Raw genomic sequence first — 18,311 nt, forward strand, 5'->3', positions numbered from 1 at the left:
CATCTTGACATTCGACCCCGTGACTTTGAGTACCCAACCAGTGCATCTACTCTATGGTTGCTGACTATCAAGTGTACATGAAGATCTGACCCCCTTGGGAGAGCAGTCAGGCAATGAGGAATAGCAGTTGGAAAGAGGCCTAGGTTTAAACACTGGCCACTATCCTAATCCTCTATGTTGCAGTGGCCTATAGTTTAGAGCACTGAAAGGACAAGAACTACCTAGGATAGGGGGGGTCAAATATGGCCCAGGCAAGATCAGGCCCGCCAGCAAATGAGGGGGGGCTTAATGTGCAATAAGCATTATCTCTATGATATGATAAATTAGCACTAGCACTACAAACCATCCTCAGGAAGGAAGAGGCCAAAAATAAACTGAAATGGAAGTATTTCAAGGGAGAAAAGAGCAGTATATGACAGTAGAGATGCACCGATTGCAATTTTCTGGGCCGATACCGATTTCCGATTTTTCATAGAGTTTGACCTGCCGATACCGATTTTAGCCGATTCCAATTTCATTTCTTCTAACCATTTTACAGCACACACACAGTTATTTTCTATCTTTTCTTTGATAGAACATGTTAATATAGACGTGTAATCAACTTATCAATGATGAAATGGCTGTTTAAAAAAATGGAACCGGTGAGCAAACAGATTCTTTTTCAAGTCTAACTTCAGATGCAGTATCAAATTATGGATTAAGTTAAGTTATGGAACACCCATTTTATGCTTCTCACATCCAATATCCAACTAAAGATTTAAGAACAATTTTCATGATACATTTGAACATACTACCATGTAACATATTTTCATATGCATTGATGAATTTATGGGAGGGGGAGGGAAAAGTGGTAGCAGCCTAGTATCACGCAAACACATGGGAGAAGTGCTAATAGCGATTAGGTGCTCCACCATATGAAAACAGTGCACGTCTGTTTTGCGGTGAAAGATTTAAATCCAAATTCCGGTTAAATGCATCAATTAGGCTATAGAAACTTTCAGAGACGACTGATTCAGTATTCAGAGCATCCGTTTTCTTCATTGTAGGCTACTATGTCAAAAGCAACTTTAACGTTTGTTTGCCTTTCTAATAGGCTATCGTTTGTTCACTTTCACGACATCCACTTCTCAATCTGCTAGACTAGGGTATTTTAAGACATAGCCCTAGTCTACATGCAATAAATAGTTAGAGTATTTTTTTTCAGTGGAGTAGAACTACTAGGGCTACTGTATGTCGCTGCTTGTTGACATCTTTGATTATTTTTAATGTCGCAGTCGTTTATCTCCGTTCAGCAGGCTTGTGGTTCAGCTGTGGGCACGCAATTAGCGGCAGTGACGGGCGGTGATGAGCGATGTTTACGTAGCCTAATGAAGTGACAGCTTAGTAAATTCCACGCAGTAGGCCAATGGTAAAGCACAGCGTTTGCTGCATAGAAAAACTCAGTAGCCTATTAGCGCTTTCTTTGTAGCCTTACATCCAGCCCTGAGTGTTGGCCTGGTTGCTAGCTTCTTCAGACGTTGCAAACTCAGCTGGGTGTTGTTACAATTGCGGCGCACGAGTGTATTTGACCGGCATAAAATCGGCATTTGTCTCAGACTGACCGGCCGGTCGCCGGTCATGGCCGATCACGTGAAAATCGGCCGATTCCGGTCACCAGCCGATCTATCGGTGCATCTCTATATGACAGCAGTAATTACTTTGTATTTGTTAGCTCATAAGTGGGTATAGCAAAGTATATCATATAAAGTGAGTATATCATCAAACAACACTCTGGTACCCATACAGAATTAGGACTAGGGCAGCCGTGGCCTACTGGTTAGCGCTTCGGACTTGTAGGTTGCCGGTTCGAACCCCAACCAGTAGGCACGGTTGAAGTGCCCTTGAGCAAGGCACCTAACCCCTCACTGCTTCCCGAGCGCCGCTGTTGTTGCAGGCAGCTCACTGCGCCGGGATTAGTGTGTACTTCACCTCACTGTGTGTTCACTGTGTGCTGAGTGTGTTTCACTAATTCACGGCTTGGGATAAATGCAGAGACCAAATTTCCCTCACGGGATCAAAAGAGTATATACTTATACTACTTATACTTAATTGACCAATGACCAATGCAGTGGCCCCCTCGAGGTCTCATTCCAACAAATCTGGCCCACTGGATAATATGAGTTTCACATTCCTGACCTAGGGTCTATTTCTGGATGATAAGAGTAAACTTTCATTGGGGACCAAAAATATGTGAATTAGTACAGTTTTGAGTAAGACCGGAATATGAATTTACAATAGCATATAGAAAACTGTTTGCAAACTTTAGTGAATTCACTAGGCCTACAGTGGCTCATTTAGTGAATTTGGTGAATGCACTTATGGCCCAGCTCTGTTTATGACATAATGTACCATTGTGATGCAGGCAATGACATAATGTAGCATACCTTGTAGTTCAGTTATTGTACAGTATGACAGTTCCTTCATGAACCCCTTGCCATTTTGATTGAAAAATGTTATCTCTTCAATAGTGAACAGATTAGTTTCATTATTAATAAGGTAATTTTCCTCCAGACAGTGAAGAAAACATTTTGTGAGAATCTCACCATGGAAGGTAAGTGCCATTTTCAACATGACTGTAGTTTCTTTTGACCTCCGTAGACCTGGGTTTGAGTTTTAAGGATAAGGTGGTTGCATTTAGTGACCCTGAAATATTTTGGTATATTTTCACGTACAGGAGATCCTTCAGGACTCTCCGATGGCTCAAGCTCAGGATCTGCCCAAGGCTCCCCTCAGGAGAAGACGGACCTCTATGCTTTACAGGAATACATTCTAAACCTTACTGAGGAGTGAGTCCTATTTCTTACTAGCTATTCAAACAATGATGCACTTAAATAATAGGTGTTTGCAGATTACAAAGGGTCCTCTTTAAACGTCCTCTTCATATTTTTCTTAGGGATTGGATGGTTTTCAGCAGCATGCTGCATACTCCTGTGAGTACGGCTGTCCCTACAATACAGTGTGGCAACTAAGTTAAACTTTTCAATCCTAAATTACCTTTTGTACCAAGATGTCGTTCCATTATCTGTTTTTGTTGCATTATGTGCACAATATGATTTCTTTTGTTGACCACAGATGACAAGGATGCAGTTTACTGAACTGTGCATGGCCGTCATGAAGATTGTGAGCCTGAGCTCCATTACTGTTATTCTGCCAGCATATGTCTGTGTGGCGAAGGACGTAGAAGCTTTGGCCAGCAGATCCTCAACACCCACAACCTTCTCAGTCATGACCTCGACTGAAAGGTAGAATCAAGAAGAAACATTCCATTTGTGGCTACGCAATTCATTAGAAGGAAAGAAAGAGAGAGAGAGACAGTAATTCAAATTAAACTAAAGCTTGTGTAGCTTAAAGGGTTTGCATATAAGCAAGGACCAAATTCACATGAAGTCAGTAATATTCCAGAAGTCAGGTCACATGCACATAGATTTTATTGTTATGAAATATTAAGAACATTTCTCAATAATTGTATCTTCACTCAAGGTCTCCATCATCAGCGCCATACCGTAGTTCACGAGCCACATCTCCCAACTCGCTGGTGACTGATCTGACGAATGAGAGTAGTGCCTCCTCCTCTTCACCTGAAGTGGCTGGTGGACCTGTGAGTGAGTTGCGCGCAGGAGGGATGAAAGGTGCCCTGGCAACCTTATATGAATCGGGTCTATGGCTCTGCCTGCACTGAAGCTACTACGGTGGCGCAGCATGGAGATACATCCCATGATCTGACGTGCATCACTACAATCCTGGAACAGCTGGTATCCAGTGGAAGCATTCACCAGATCACCAGAAACCTTGTCAGTCAGGTTCAGGGTGTTCTTCACGACAGTAGTCCAACCTCAATTCCTGTGGCTGCTGGCAAAAGCGTTTCAGATTCCGTCCTTTCTGCAACGGTAAAAGAGTCTCAAGCGGACATTAAGCCTCTCGCTTAGTTTACACGCATGCTGAGGAGGCCATCAAGAATTTGCTGCAGCCACTTACTCCCCTTGTGACATGGAAAGCAGGTGAAGATATGGCCTCGTCCAAAATGTCCTCCAGCTCTTATGCCAGTAGTCGCCCACGTAGCTCTCTGGATCCTTCCAGACCTAATACTGCAACTTGGGATCGAGACACCACGTCCCCTTCACGTGCATTTAGTGAAGTTGCAGATCTCTTCACTCGAGTCATGACTTTCCAAGTAATGGACATGGTTGATTCCGAGCTAAAGAGACATGCCCAGGTTAGGTTGTCATCCCCTGACAAAGAGAAAAGTGTCACTGAGGGAGAAGTTCCCCATCTGGTTGATGCAGTCCCAGGTCACTATGGCGGGCTGTTTTCTGGATTGATCAAGAGGTTCTTGTCAGAATTGTGCTATTCTGAATCTGCTCCCTCTAATGCAGAGGACAATGTCAGAGGCACACCGTCATCCCCCAGGAGCCAGAGCACACGATCTGGCACTGCAAGCTGTGAGTCAAAGTCTGCCTCACAAAAACTTAAAAACGTGTTAGGGCTGTTCACCAGGCTGATGGTTAGCCAAGTAATGGATATCGTTCAGGTGGAGTCGACAGTGGAACTGGAGCAGCCTCATAGCTCAGCAAGCAGACCATCAAGCTCTAAATTCTCTGATCAGCTCACCAGTTTGCACTCAGATGCCATCACTGATGGAGACATAACTGCGTGTTCTTCCCCTGTGGCCTCTGTGGTTGGTTCGGGCAGCAGTGACAATGGCTGCTTGGTCACTGTTCTAATGCTAAGACTGTTGGCCAAACTCAGAGATCAACCAACTGCTTCTGCTGACGTGATGGACTCCTCCAGGGAGTTGATTGAGAAAATCCTCTCTGAGTTCAGCAGCCATTCAGGAAGTCTAAACTTCTACACTTATCCGGGCAACGTAAAGATTCAGGCAATGTACCAAACCATGGATAAGTTCCTCCTGAAGGAGTTTGGACCAGAGGCTGTCCTGCAGAGAGCAGTGGAGACACAGGATGTGTCCTTTGATAACATCTTGCTCACAGCACTGAGAAGGGAACTGCTTCCCCAGGGTGATGCTGAAGCCACTTCTGTCCCATCAGCCCATAGTGCTTCACCCTCTCTTCAGTCAGTCCCTGCTGTAGATGAAGGGCAAACAAGCAGGACTACCCTAAAGACACCCAAACTGAGCTTAAAAATTAAGGTACAATATACTGTAGGACTCATGCTATGGTTGTTATTATTTTTCTCACAGTTGTACATTGTTCTGTTTATTTATGCAGGTAATTAACCTCATCATCATCATTTTGTTTTAAATCAGATGCCAAAAAGAGGCTGCAAGAAAGTGTCTCCCACCAATGGCTTTTCTGGCAAGTTTTATCAGACATTTATAGTGTAGTTCTATTATCAATACTGAATATGATTTTCTTCCAGTTCCATGTGTTATTATTATCATTAGTAGTAGAATAATTATAAAGTTTATTCTCATTTCTCATTAATTATGTGGATTTCCTTCTCCAGCTGATCAACATCCAGAGGCCACTGCCCCTCAGTCTCCATCTGATGCTGCCACTGCAGCTTCTGGACAGAGGACTCGTAAGCGCTTCTCTTTCATCAGGATGTTCACTTGCTGCATTCAAGGCTCATCTGAACCTTGAACAATCAGCTGCCCCACTCCTTACACACACACATGCACACACACATCAACCTATTTCACCTGATTTCAATAAAAACTTTGCATTCATCTCAGAGTTTTTTTAGCTATCTTTGTTTATAATGATAACTAGATGTACCGCAGAGTAGGCCTGGGACAGTATGGATGTTTTCTTACCGCGGTTGGAAAGCAAGAAAAAAATCTGATTGCGAGTTATGGATTATGAATTTTGTGCCGCCATCATCATAAACTTTATAAAGCCGCAGCAACTTCAAAGATCACTGGACCAAATGCTCCAGACATTAAAGAAATAAGCAGTTTATCAACAAGGCTATCACGATTTTAGAACTGTTACTATGTCGGTCTTAAACTAGCCTATAGCTACAGGATTTTAAAATCGGGTGGCATCACACACATAAAAATAATCTCAATTGATGATCTTCTCTTTGATCGGAAACATCTACACACTACAAGATTTAAAAACAATGGGGGATCACACACTGTTACATTGTTAACAGAAAAACAGAAAACAGCTAGTGCTGACAACCGAACCACCAAACGTAGGATATTTGGTTTTAGTTCTATTAGCCCGCCGTGGCATACTTAATGTCTCGAGGGAGGTCTTGATTGTGAAATTATTTGAGGTTGTATTAGCTACTATCTGTGCACTTACATTGTTATTACAGTAAACCTAGGCTAGCATGTATTTGTATGTGATTGTTGTGTGTTGTGTTTTGCGTTTGTTTAGGAATCCGCAGTCTTGGTTGTGGTTTGTATAAGTGGCACACGTTCGGGCAGAAATAGGGCACGAGTGGATAGGTAACTTTCCGATACATTGTTTGTTTCCAAGCAACTAAATGTCCAGCACCATAAGACACATTAATGTGAATAATAATGGAGCGCTGGTTGTCAGGTGGAAAAATTGGGCCTAAAGTTAATGTTTCAAGCAAATCAGAAGCTCACAGCGATGAACCTTTGAAGAAAAGGACTCGTAGGAAGTACTCCGGTGACTACCTGTCATTAGGATTCACTAGCCTGACGAGCCAGACCCCACATTAAAATGTAGAGTCTGGGCACTTACCGTTCGCAGTGCTCAGTCCGAGTGGCGGGATAATCGGTTGTCTTTCACATTCCCTCTGCACGCAATAGGACAGCGCTATGAGTCCCATGCGGAGCTAGTTGGCTAGTTCAAACTTTTGCCAACTTAATAAAAGCTTAACTCGTGTCACACTGTTCGCCAACAGCAACATCCATCTTATTATGACCGCCGTGCAGCGAAGCGGCGGTCATATAGGTTTAGTCAGATTTTTTTTCTTTTCGTGCATGCCCAAATTTCGTCCAATGATTCCCGGGACACTGAAAGACCGGGGTACGCGAAACTTGGTGGGCATGTAACCCCACATGGATAGCATGGAACCATCGTTTTTCGTTTTGATCTGTAGCCCCCCCGCTGGACTGGACCCCGAAAAAGGAGGGTAGGGCAGACAAAGGTTTTCTGTGAATATCTCGAAAACCGTAGGGTTTAGGAGGACCATTTTTTTTTGTATGTTGATCTCAAGGGGCCATGTCAACCCATTCCATAACCACTCATTTCTTGTATAGCGCCACCTAGTTAAACACAAAAAAGTAAAAATGAGGTGTTGTAATTGAAGGTATCTGTGACCTAACATAGTCAAAACTGCACGAAATTGGAAGTGTAGGATCATTATGACACCCTCTGTATGGCACCCTCTGTATGCAAGTTTTGTGGAATTCCGTTCATGGGGGGCCACACAATAAATTAATTTATGTTACTATACACCAACTGGCCTGTAGGTGGCCGGAGACAGTTTTCTGTGAATATCTCGAGAACCATAGGGCCTAGGAGGTCCACCTTTTTTATGTATGTTGGTCTTAAGGGGGCATGTCAACCCATCCCATTACCACTTATTTCATGTATAGCACCACCTAGTTAAAAATTAAAAGCAAAAAATTAGGTGTTTTCATCACAATATCTCTGGCTGACAAGGTCAAAACTGCACGAAATTAAAAGTGTAGGATCATTATGACACCCTCGAATGCATGCCAAGTTTTGTGTACTTTCGTTCATGGGGGCCTTACAATAAAATAATTTATGTGTACATTTAGTGACGCATACACCAACAAGGATTCGGGACACTGAAAGACCGGGGTACACAAAACTTGGTGGGCATGTACCCCACATGGATAGCATGGAACCGATCATTCTTCGTTTTGATCTGTAGCCCCGCTGGACTGGACCCCCAAAGGAGGTGGGGCAGACACAGTTCTCTGTGAATATCTTGAGAACTGTTGGGCCTAGGATGACCAATTTTTTTCCGTATGTTTGCCTCCAGGGGTCATGTTAACCCATTCCATGTGCACACATGTGCATAAACAGATACACTGCGCACACACACATACATTTACAGTAATCATAATTATGACACATACTCACACAGTAGACATATGTACGCATGCATGCACATGCACAAACACACATCGCGCAGGCAAAACACACAAGCACGCTTTTGTACACACACACACACACACCCCACACATAAACATATAAATTTGTACTGCGCACACATGCACACAATTCAAGATTTTTTCCGTCATCTACTCCCTGAATTTTTTTGGTCATTGATACCCTGGACACGAACCACCGGGTACATGAAATTTGGTGGGTATGTAGCCCCACTAGACTTTTTACGGAAAAATTTCATTTTCGTCCCCGGGACCACCACCAACCCCTGTTACTTAATTTGTGCATTAACAATAACGTTTCAGACTACTGTTACTTAATTTGTGCATTGACAATAAAGTATTACATGAACTAAAGATGACTAAAATCTTATGTAGAAGAAGAAACATTCACAAAAAATCCATCCATCCAAAATGACCTTTGTTTTTGATAGCTGTTGAAAACGGCATGGAACTGACAGAGATGTTTTGTTTAAAATACATAAAAAAAAAAATTAAAAAAAAAATAAATAACATTATGCTGATACCTTTTGCTTTTCCCAAATACAATGTAGCCTACAGGTGTAAGTGACCTTTCATCAATCCAGTTGCAATGGATGAACTGTGATGAACTGCCCTACTTGTGATTGTTTAGAGATTTTAAAGGTTTTATAACAATGCTACATCTTCTTTGGCTATTCTACAATCTATTCACCTTTTCAGCACCAGTAGGCTACTTTCTGTGCAGCCGCACACACACACTCAGGCATGCCAAACAAGCATACACAAAAGTTTCAAGAGTGGGGGATGGAGTAAAATATGGAGACAAATTGAAGTGTGATTTATTTTTCGCGGAACAGATGTACAGGACTGCTGGCGGTCATATTTTTGTACCGCTATGCGGTACATCTAGTTTGTTTTCAAGTAGCAGGGAATTCAAGACAAACCGTTGCAACTCTGCCATCAATCATTATGTTAAGCCCGCCTAACGACTCTATACACGATTTGATTGGCCTGATAGAAGTTAAATTTTTCGAGTTCACAAGCCAACGGAGAGTTGCTAGACTAGCTGCCGCTAGGGTGCGTCTAGATTTCTAGGCTAAGGATTCACAAGTGTGGGACCTGAACATGATCCTCTGCCTGTCTGTGTACTGTGCTCAGAGGTGCTGTCAAATGAGGCTCTGAAACCATGTAAAATAAATAAATTGGCTTACATGTGTGCATGTGTGTATGTATATGAGCGTATGCAGGGCTTAATTTGAGCCGGAACACGCCGGAACATGTTCCGGCACCTCCGACGTTGGATCCGGAACCTTTTTTATTGGATCGGTCAATTAAGTCAATATAAAAAATAAATCGCCTAAACGAAAAATAAATAAATTACTGTTTGTGTAGTGTTCAATGTTGATATCTTTCTTATTAGTCTTTAGAAATAGGGGAAAGACCAAACAGGATACAACAAGCTAATCAAGGATTTGAAAGTGCTTCATCCACATATCCATAATACTGGTCACAGGAGGGTGATGCGCTGTTCGGGGAGAGAGAAGTTGATACGCTCTGCCAGCAGTTTTGCATCGATAGCCTGCGGAATGTCATCAGGGCTTACCATCTCCTCCCCATTTGCCTTGTCGGCCCGCCGCTTGCCCAGTTTAACCCCTTTCCTTACGTGAGGTCATGGATTTCTGAAGGACATAGGTGTAGAAAAAGAAGCAGGATAATGGAGGCCGGGGGTCTGGATGCTGTATGGGCCATTTTGGACAAGTAGGCCTAGGCTACGGTAGGAAGAAATCGCGCTTCCACGCTTTATCTAGTTGATCATTGATTACTGGGTGTGGGTGGTCATCATTGCAATATATAGCATAGTGCCAGGGTTATTAGCCCCTTGTTGGACTGTTTTGTTGGTTGCCCTGTATCTCCTATTTTCCCGGTCTGTGTGCGCGCTTGTGTGTGTGTGTGTGCGCACGTGAGTGTTTGTGTCTCCCGCTCCCTCTCTGTGTCATATTATGTGTCAGTTCCGATGTGTTTTGATTGGGGAGGATCGGGGGGATAGGGGTTCAGATAGGTATTCAGATGGTCAATCAGAAATTACTAATCATTATAGCTGTATCTAGTTTATTAACTATGGTCATCATTGCAATATATAGCATACTATAGCCTATATGTTTTATTTGCCTATCGTGTTTGTCTATTTTTTTCCGATAATTTGATAATGGATAATGTTTTTTTTTACATTTTACACCCATGCAGTGCAGTGTGTTGCAAGTTCTGAAGTTAATAAACATTGCCCTGGTGTACACACCGCGTTGTTTATTTTTTTTTAGTCAGAGCTATGTACGCAGGTTTTTTTTGTTGTTGGTCCGTAACCTCAAATCCCCGTTTTGAGTCACCGGATCCACCCCCCCTTTGTGCTCCGGCACCTCCCACTTTACAAATTGAGCACTGAGTGTATGCATGTGTGCATGAGTGTGAGCCTGTATGAGTGTCATAGTAGAGTGTCAGTGTGTATGAGTGTCATTGTAGAGGCAGGTCTATTATACACATGCATTTTCAAAGTAGTTATTTATTTTGTTGAGTATGTGTTCTGGATAAGTTTTATTCCATATTTCTGAACAATTTTTAGTTTTTAGTATAATTTTTTCCATTTCCAAAACTTTTTCTATTGTATTGTACCATGAAAGTATTACAGGTTTTTTAGGTTGTTTCCATAGCCTTGTCAGTTGTTTAAGTGTCGTTAGTCTCAAGATATTAAAAAGATTACAGTACTTTGCTTTAATCTTGGGTTTTATGCCAAGTTTTCTAGTGTCAGGGTTTCTTTTAAATCCAAGATATGTGTAACGGCTCTTCCCACCACTTCCCAAAATTACTTTCTTACCAAACATGAGAAAACAATGTGAGTATGATTTGCCTTGCCTTCACCACATCCTCTCCAACAAGCTGTTCGTAAGCTGTGTTTTCCACATTGGTCAGGTGTAGTGAAGTACTTCTCTTAGTCCATGTAGTGAAGAATGTTGGTGGCAGTGTGATTGGTAGTGCTTGAAATAAAAAAAAGTAATTGTGGGAGTACCATCATCTTAATTGTCTCAACTCTACTATATATTCCATCAGGAATTAAATTCCACCTATAAGTCCTGTCTTATCTTTAATTCCAAAGAAGCATAGTTGTTTTTATATTAATCATTCAAATCATTACTTTATAAATACCTAAATACTTTATGGTTTTTGTTTCCCATTTAATGTTATAACTATCTTTCAGCCATTGATTCATTTGCATTCCAATGGTTAAACCCTCACATTTACTTTTATTTATTCTATATCCTGAAGTTTTACTATATTCTTCAATCACTCCAAATGTTGTACTGAGTTTTCTGGTGAAGTCAAGTAAAGTATTATATAATCTGCATAAAAGGCTAATTTATGTATTTCCTTCCCTATTGCTATCCCTGTAATATTTTTATTTTGTCTTATGGCTATTGCAAGAACTTCAATGTAGATAGTAAAGAGGAGTGGAGAGAGAGGGTCTCCTTGTCTTGTACCTCTTTGAATTGGAACCCGTCTTGATAGTGTATTGTTTTCACTAAAGAAACAGGGCTGGTGTACATTGCTTTTATCCACCGACAAAACTTATCGTCAAACCCAGGGGTTCCCAAACTTTTCAACCCGCGACCCCCAAAATAACCGTGCCAGAGACTGGTGACCCCCACTATCCCTGGATGTGATTTTACATCTAGAAATTTACTATATGATAAAAGCAGAATACCTTAGTCAAAAAATAATATCCATGTAACATGAGTGCACATTATTGCTGTCATGTACAAACTTAACTTTGAAACATTACTTTAATTTCCATTTTAACAGAAGAATATCTCAGTCAGGGTAATATCCACAAACTGTTGTAAACATATGTACATTGTTGCTGTGCAAATTTACATTTACAAATTTACAAGACGCAGCTCCGGGGCAGTGGCGCAAAAAGTGGGTATGCGCTATATGCAGCGCATAGGGGCACAGCTCCATGGGGGCGCCAAAGCGATGGTAAACAAAATAAAATTATATATTTGGTATTTTCTATATGTAGCTACTGCTGTTCGTTTCTAAATCATTTCAACATTTTCTCAATGTTCTATAACATTTTAGGAGGGGACTAACAGGCTAGGTAGAGCCCTATCTCATAAGATTCCATCGTGGGAATTTTGACAAAGAAGAGGGAGTGGGGGCCGTGGCTAGGCGAGCAGATAGGCCCTCACGAGTAGTGAGTTGCCGTCTATGGAAAAAGATGGATACAGCAAAAAAAAGCTGTTGGCGACTAAAATAGAAAAAGAAAAGAGGGAAAAGGAGATGGCATGTCAAAGGGATGCAACAGCAGTTAAATAAGTGGACCGTGAAAGGAAACAGGTAGGATTTAAAGTGATGATGTCTGTACTTGGAGGCTTGCAAATATGAATGTTAACAGACTAACTAGCGTTTGTTAAGCATAATGCCGATTGAAACATAGCCTATTCCATTCAGATAGCTAGGTGGCTACCATGCTCATACTGCACTTTTAATGGCCAACTGCAAACAGAAATGTCATGCTAGCAGCAACTCATTACATGTTTCCATATCCTAACAATGAAGGCTCCTTGTAATAACTTAATATTGTGTTGTCAATGTGGTGCAAACAAACAAGGCTAGAGTGCCTATCAGCCTTATCCATTGAGAGCAATAGCTGGCAAAAGGACGTTATGAGAACAGTTTAGACTCTCTTAAAGTGGCAATGCACCATTTATCAATACTTATCAAGTATAACATCAAGTTAAACACCAAATTGGCAGCATTTCTTTAAAAACATATTCAATAGACACTAATGAACAGTAATAGTGTCAATTATTGGCCTTTTGTTTTGCTTTAGTTGTTTGTGTTTTTTTCCCCGGTTGTTTGTTCCCGGTGCTCAGCGAGCAACATAGCTGGATACAGAATCCATTTGTCTCACATGATGAGGGTGCCCTCGCAGGTCTGAGTTCAAGGGAGCAAGACAGCCTTGTGGAGTTATCTTGCAATACTGCTTTAAAACTTGTCTTCACACAGGAGGACTTAGCACATGTCTGGATGTATACACTGATCTGTCAAACAAGGCATTGTTGTTTCTGATGCCTTTTGCCACAACATATCGGTGTGAAACTGGGTTTTCAGTGCTTGTGGCATTAAAAACAAAGTATTGGAATAAACTGAATGTTGAGCCTGATCTCCGCTTAAAGCTGACATCCATTCAGCCAGACATCAAGAATTTGACAGGTGCTATGCATCAGTATCACCCTTTTCATTAGGTTAGGTAACTTCCTAACATGATTTGCAGTGCATTGAAGTTTTGTAAATGTTTCAATTTATGTAAAGCGTCCATTCATGTTGAACACCTCTATTAACAAGTTATGGACTTATGTTATGGAGTAATAAAGTTATGGACTTTAAGCATTTTCTGGTCTTTAGAGCTTGGCCTATGTCTGCCTATGCGTTTTCAGCTTGTGAGAGCTGTCTGTTAACTTTTACTCCCTGATTTATGTGTATTTTAAATGTATGTTTAATTTACTGTACATTTGTCAGATGTGTGTATGTTGCACACCTCATATAACAATTTAGGCCTATGGTGTTATGATTTTTGCCATGTTTTAAGCTTGTGAGAGCTGCTGTTCGAATTACATTAAATTAATAATTATCTCAGTCTCGAGTTGTGAATAAAATGTTTGGGTGGGTGGCAGAACATTTTCAGAATTGAATGTGGGCCTCAGCAGTCTCAAGTTTGGGAACCTCTGGTGTATAGAGTTGGCGACAGTTCCGCGTGAATTTCCTGCGACTTGAAAACAAAGAAGATGGATGCTGCTGCTGGCGAACAGCGGTCATTGAATCGTGACTCGAGTTAAGCTTTTTTTAAGCTTTTTTTAAGTATGCAAAGTTTGATCAACTAGCCAACTAGCTCCGCTGGTGGGAAAATGCATGGGACTCATGAGTTGTAGCGCTATCCTATTGCGTGCAGAGGAAATTTGAAAGACAACCGTTTATCCCGCTCCTCGGATTGAGCAGTGCCTATGGTAAGTTCCCAGACCCTACATCTTGATGTGGGTCTGGCTCGTCAGGCTACCAGTTCTTCCCTACTCTCGCATAGTAAGTAAATGGAATGTTGGAACATTGCTCCCCAACACAAACGCGAAAGGTCGGGTTTGCTTCATCTTTTGATTTTTTGTTTGGAAAATGGAAGGTTAGCCTACTTAACGTAACATTCTCTGAGAATCAATGTCATAAGATGGTTCATCACATTACACATCACGACATTACACACTACGTGCACACATGTGCAGGCCAATAGGGGGATTCGACTTCATGTAGCCACCTGCAGACGTCTTAAGCTGACTACATAACGTGATTATTTCTGAGATTCGGCTACGTTTTCAACCCGAAATTGTGTATATGTCATGGTTAAAAAGAATCTCAGAAATAGGCCTAATCACATTATACAGTCAGCTGCATGGGGGGGGGGAATCAACACGAAAAACTGACTTCGCTGTGCGGCGGTCATAATAATAATAACAACAACAATAGTTTTGGACATGAAAGAATTACGTTGCAACTTCGTTGTACTGCACTGCATGGAACGTGAGTCAACAGAGTCAAGATTAACAAGCTATTTTGTATGTAAGCACGGTAGCCCAACAGTAGAACAGTTCAGATGCATGTTCTATGTGTAGGTGTGTTGGTGTGTCGGGAAATTTCTTTTGCCTAGAAGAACAGTACTTCCATAACATGGCATGAAGGCATTGCTGGGAGGAAGGCAGGGGAAGTGGCATAGCATTTAATGCGAAGCATGTAATTTACTAGGTGGACAACTGTACAGCACAGAACAAGAACTGGTGCCTCCTAATGACACTAGTGGCTGGCGCAAGCGACCCTACGACCACGCTTGAGGATATCACATTAAAATATGCATCCTCATATTTTATCACATTAAAATATGCATCCTCAAACTCTAGGAAAGTGAACGTGGTGGAACTCCAGAGTCAGAACATCCGGGCATGTAGGGCTGGTTACTCACTTGCAAAATTAAAGAAGGCACCACATCTGGCCGAAAAAAGGCTGACATTCAGCTGAGGAGGGGAGCGAGAGATGTTCTTCAAAGTCTCACACATAGAGGAGGAGTTCACTCAATTGGACACACACACACATACTCACACAAGCACACACACACACACATATGCACATAGACCCACAAGTACACACACTTACAGCAAGCACTCTCACATGCAGACACACGCAATTGGCTGGGAATTCTAGTAGTTCATTCTTAGAGAGGTTTAACAATGAATTACAATAGTCCAGTTTGGAGATAACCATGGTCTGTACAAGAAGTTGTGTGGAATCTTGTGTCAGATAAGGTCTGACATTCCTAATATAAGGACAAACCAACATGATTTTGCAATTGAGGCTACAGAGAAGTTAAGTTGATCATCAATTATGACCCCCAAGTTACATGCCGATCTAGTTGATGTCAGTGAAGATGAGTTAAACTGGATGTTAATCTGTTGGGGAATAGCTGTTTTAGCTGGGAACACCAAGATAAGTCTAGTAGAATTAATACTGATGACTGAGCAGAGGATTTAGCCACTTTTAGATGTCACATTTAGTCACAGACAGAAGAGCAGTTCAGTAGAATGACCACTCAGACTGCTTAGGGTTTAGTAGGTTGTTCTGATATAGGAAGGCACAGACTTGCTTGAAGACCACATTCTCCAGAACCTATGACAAGAAAAGAAGAAGGGAGACAGGTCTGTAGGTCTTTACAGGAGTTGAAAAGTGTACATGAAAAGTGTACTTTTCTTGAGCAAAGGTGTATCCCTTGCCTGTTAAAAAGGAGAAGGAACTATTCAAGAACTAAGTGAAGAATGAAACACATGCGTGACGGTCGACAGTACAGCAGGCGATAGACTGCATAAGAGTAGACAGGGCAGAATCTAAAGGGCATGTTGGGACGATTTCGCTGAAGCAGTAGAGAAATCTCTTCTTCATCAACAGGAGAGAAAGAATCTAACGATGCCACCATGTCAACACAAGGCAAACCCTCCTTAAAAGCTAATCAAACTGGGCACTTTTTTCAGGGTTCAAAATATTGCAGAGTCATCTGCTGACAGTGAAGTAGATGATAGCGGTGGTGGAGGACTGAGAAGAGACTTGAAAGTAGAAAAAGGTTTTTGTTGAAAATGTTGTTTGTGGCTTCAGCCCAGCTCCGGCTACTTGTACAGGCGCAATTGTAAAGGTCTAACACAAAAATAAATAATTAATTGAACGGTAGCCTAATTAAGGCAGTGAACATCTGGGGAACTTATTCAGCTGGACTCAGCTTGTATTTACAAAGAGGGACAATACATAGCTAGGCCTACTATTGTTCTCTCTTTGGGCCAAAAGTGCTGATCCATAGGCTTTAACATGATCAATAGCTCATTGTCTGGAAGACGTTTAGTGAGACTGTCAACGATTGCCTGGTAAATTTGGGGCTTATTTATTTTAGGCTGCGTCTTGGTAAGCGTCTAACCTTTGAGCAGGCCACTGGTTATGCTTGTGTGTACTTTCAATTCTGTTTCCCCCCGTTGTTCTTTCATAGCAGACAGCACCTCGATCGTTTAGTGAATATGTCTGCTGGCATCAACTAAAAATGTGTCCCGTCTTTGTAATTTCAGGGAGACCTTGTAGCACGTCTTTCATGGTCGCTAAATCAGAGAGAAATCCATCAGATCCTTAAGGAAACCAGTGTAATTGGCCCTCTCTGCGCCGGTACGCGAGACATCTTCACTGGCCATTGTAAAGTGACGTGCCAACACAGGGAAGTCCTTCAGCACAGCTTTAACTGTCTTGAAACTGTGCCAATTTTAAGAATCTGCATGTTCAATTCCGCGGCAGCTTGCTCTAGCTCCCTTGCATTTTTCGTGGAAAGCGAAAAATTCCAAATGATTACACCCTGCCACAATTTTCAATGAATCACTGACAGCTAACTGCAAACGATGTGCAAGGCAATGCACAGTCTGTAGTCGGGGGAAATCCTTCTTCAATCTTTCTATTAGTCCCGTCTGTCTCCCTGTTAGAATCGCAGCCCCATCTACACTTACACTAAGTTCTTCTGAAGAAATTCCGTATCCAGTCCAGCTCCCTTGAGACTACTGAGTAGTGCATTGTAAATGGCTTCCGAGTCCGTTCCCGGTCCAATTCAACTAATTGAAAAAATAGATTGTCCATATCCCCATTCACTGTGACATCGCACCGCACATATATGATCTAAGCACGTCCATGAATGGTGCTTTCGTCTAGCGTTATACTGACACGAGAATCAAGTGGCTTAATGTGAGAAATAAGTTTTGTTTTCATCTCTTCTGCAATATGCTGCACAATGGAGGCACAGGAGTAGTCAGATCGGTGAGCAGGGCCCACTGAAGCACCATTCAGCTCATTGAGTTTCATAATGGTGTAATTTTGTGTAAGGCAATCGACAGTATAAGCTGCCCTGAATGAACTGGCTGTCACGTTTAACGCAGAGGAATTTAATTCCACAACTTTTGTAGGAAGGACATCTTTCTTTTTAAGGTCTGCTAATTCCATATTCCATAGCTCGGTTGTGAGCAATACTGTCATGATTGATTGGTCATTTTTTTTCCGCAACTGCTTTTGAACAGGGCTACTCACTGTCCCATTAATCGAGGCATCCGATAAATGTACACCTGTCTTTTTCTCTGTAAGCAAGAGTGTCTTTGCTACCTTACAGGCAGTGCATCCAAGGCCACCCTTGTCTGTAAACAGCCAGGGATTTTTTTCCCTTCCACCATCGCCTATGATTGAGTCCCAAGTTCTCCGGCAGTCCCTCCGTTGTATCAGTCCCGATCCCAGCCTCTTCATCCTCATTTTCAGATTCTATCTCCTCATCATCAGTCAGTGTCCCAGCAGTGGCTGTGACATCTTCACTAGCGCTAGTTGCAGAGCTAGCTTCCGCTACAGTCACATGAGGCATCTGTGCTGCTATGTTATCTGGAGCTATTTTTTGCATTTTGCTAAAACCGAAACGTGTGAAGTCTGAACGCTGAACGAAAGCGGCCTCTTTTTGGGTGGCATGGTAGTCAGTCAGTTGTCTTAAAGTTTATTTAAAATTCTGAATCTATATTTTTTTAAATGTATGAATGAAAATATTCCTCGGATCATCGGTCGTGAG

The 18,311-nt window shown here is 41.9% G+C and overlaps 1 protein-coding gene across 1 annotated transcript; it reads left to right on the forward strand.

The window, feature by feature from the left end:
- The first annotated feature begins 4,022 nt into the window (after positions 1-4,022).
- On the forward strand, positions 4,023-5,725 carry LOC125296690. The gene is made up of 3 exons (XM_048246733.1): positions 4,023-5,185; positions 5,303-5,351; positions 5,503-5,725. Exons 1-3 carry the CDS (start codon positions 4,046-4,048, stop codon positions 5,637-5,639), a joined length of 1,326 nt encoding a protein of 441 aa, XP_048102690.1. The 5' UTR covers positions 4,023-4,045; the 3' UTR covers positions 5,640-5,725.
- The last annotated feature ends 12,586 nt before the right edge of the window (positions 5,726-18,311 follow it).

This window comes from Alosa alosa, chromosome 6 (assembly GCF_017589495.1).
Source record: "Alosa alosa isolate M-15738 ecotype Scorff River chromosome 6, AALO_Geno_1.1, whole genome shotgun sequence".
Lineage (NCBI taxonomy): Eukaryota > Metazoa > Chordata > Actinopteri > Clupeiformes > Clupeidae > Alosa > Alosa alosa.

Bases quoted from the DNA above. Each gene is read 5' to 3' on its own strand.
- LOC125296690 (XM_048246733.1), top strand. From the start codon at position 4,046: ATGGCCTCGTCCAAAATGTCCTCCAGCTCTTATGCCAGTAGTCGCCCA. The intron at 5,186-5,302 runs GTACAATATACT...GTTTTAAATCAG, and splicing joins AACTGAGCTTAAAAATTAAG to ATGCCAAAAAGAGGCTGCAA. The intron at 5,352-5,502 runs GCAAGTTTTATC...TTCCTTCTCCAG, and splicing joins TCCCACCAATGGCTTTTCTG to CTGATCAACATCCAGAGGCC.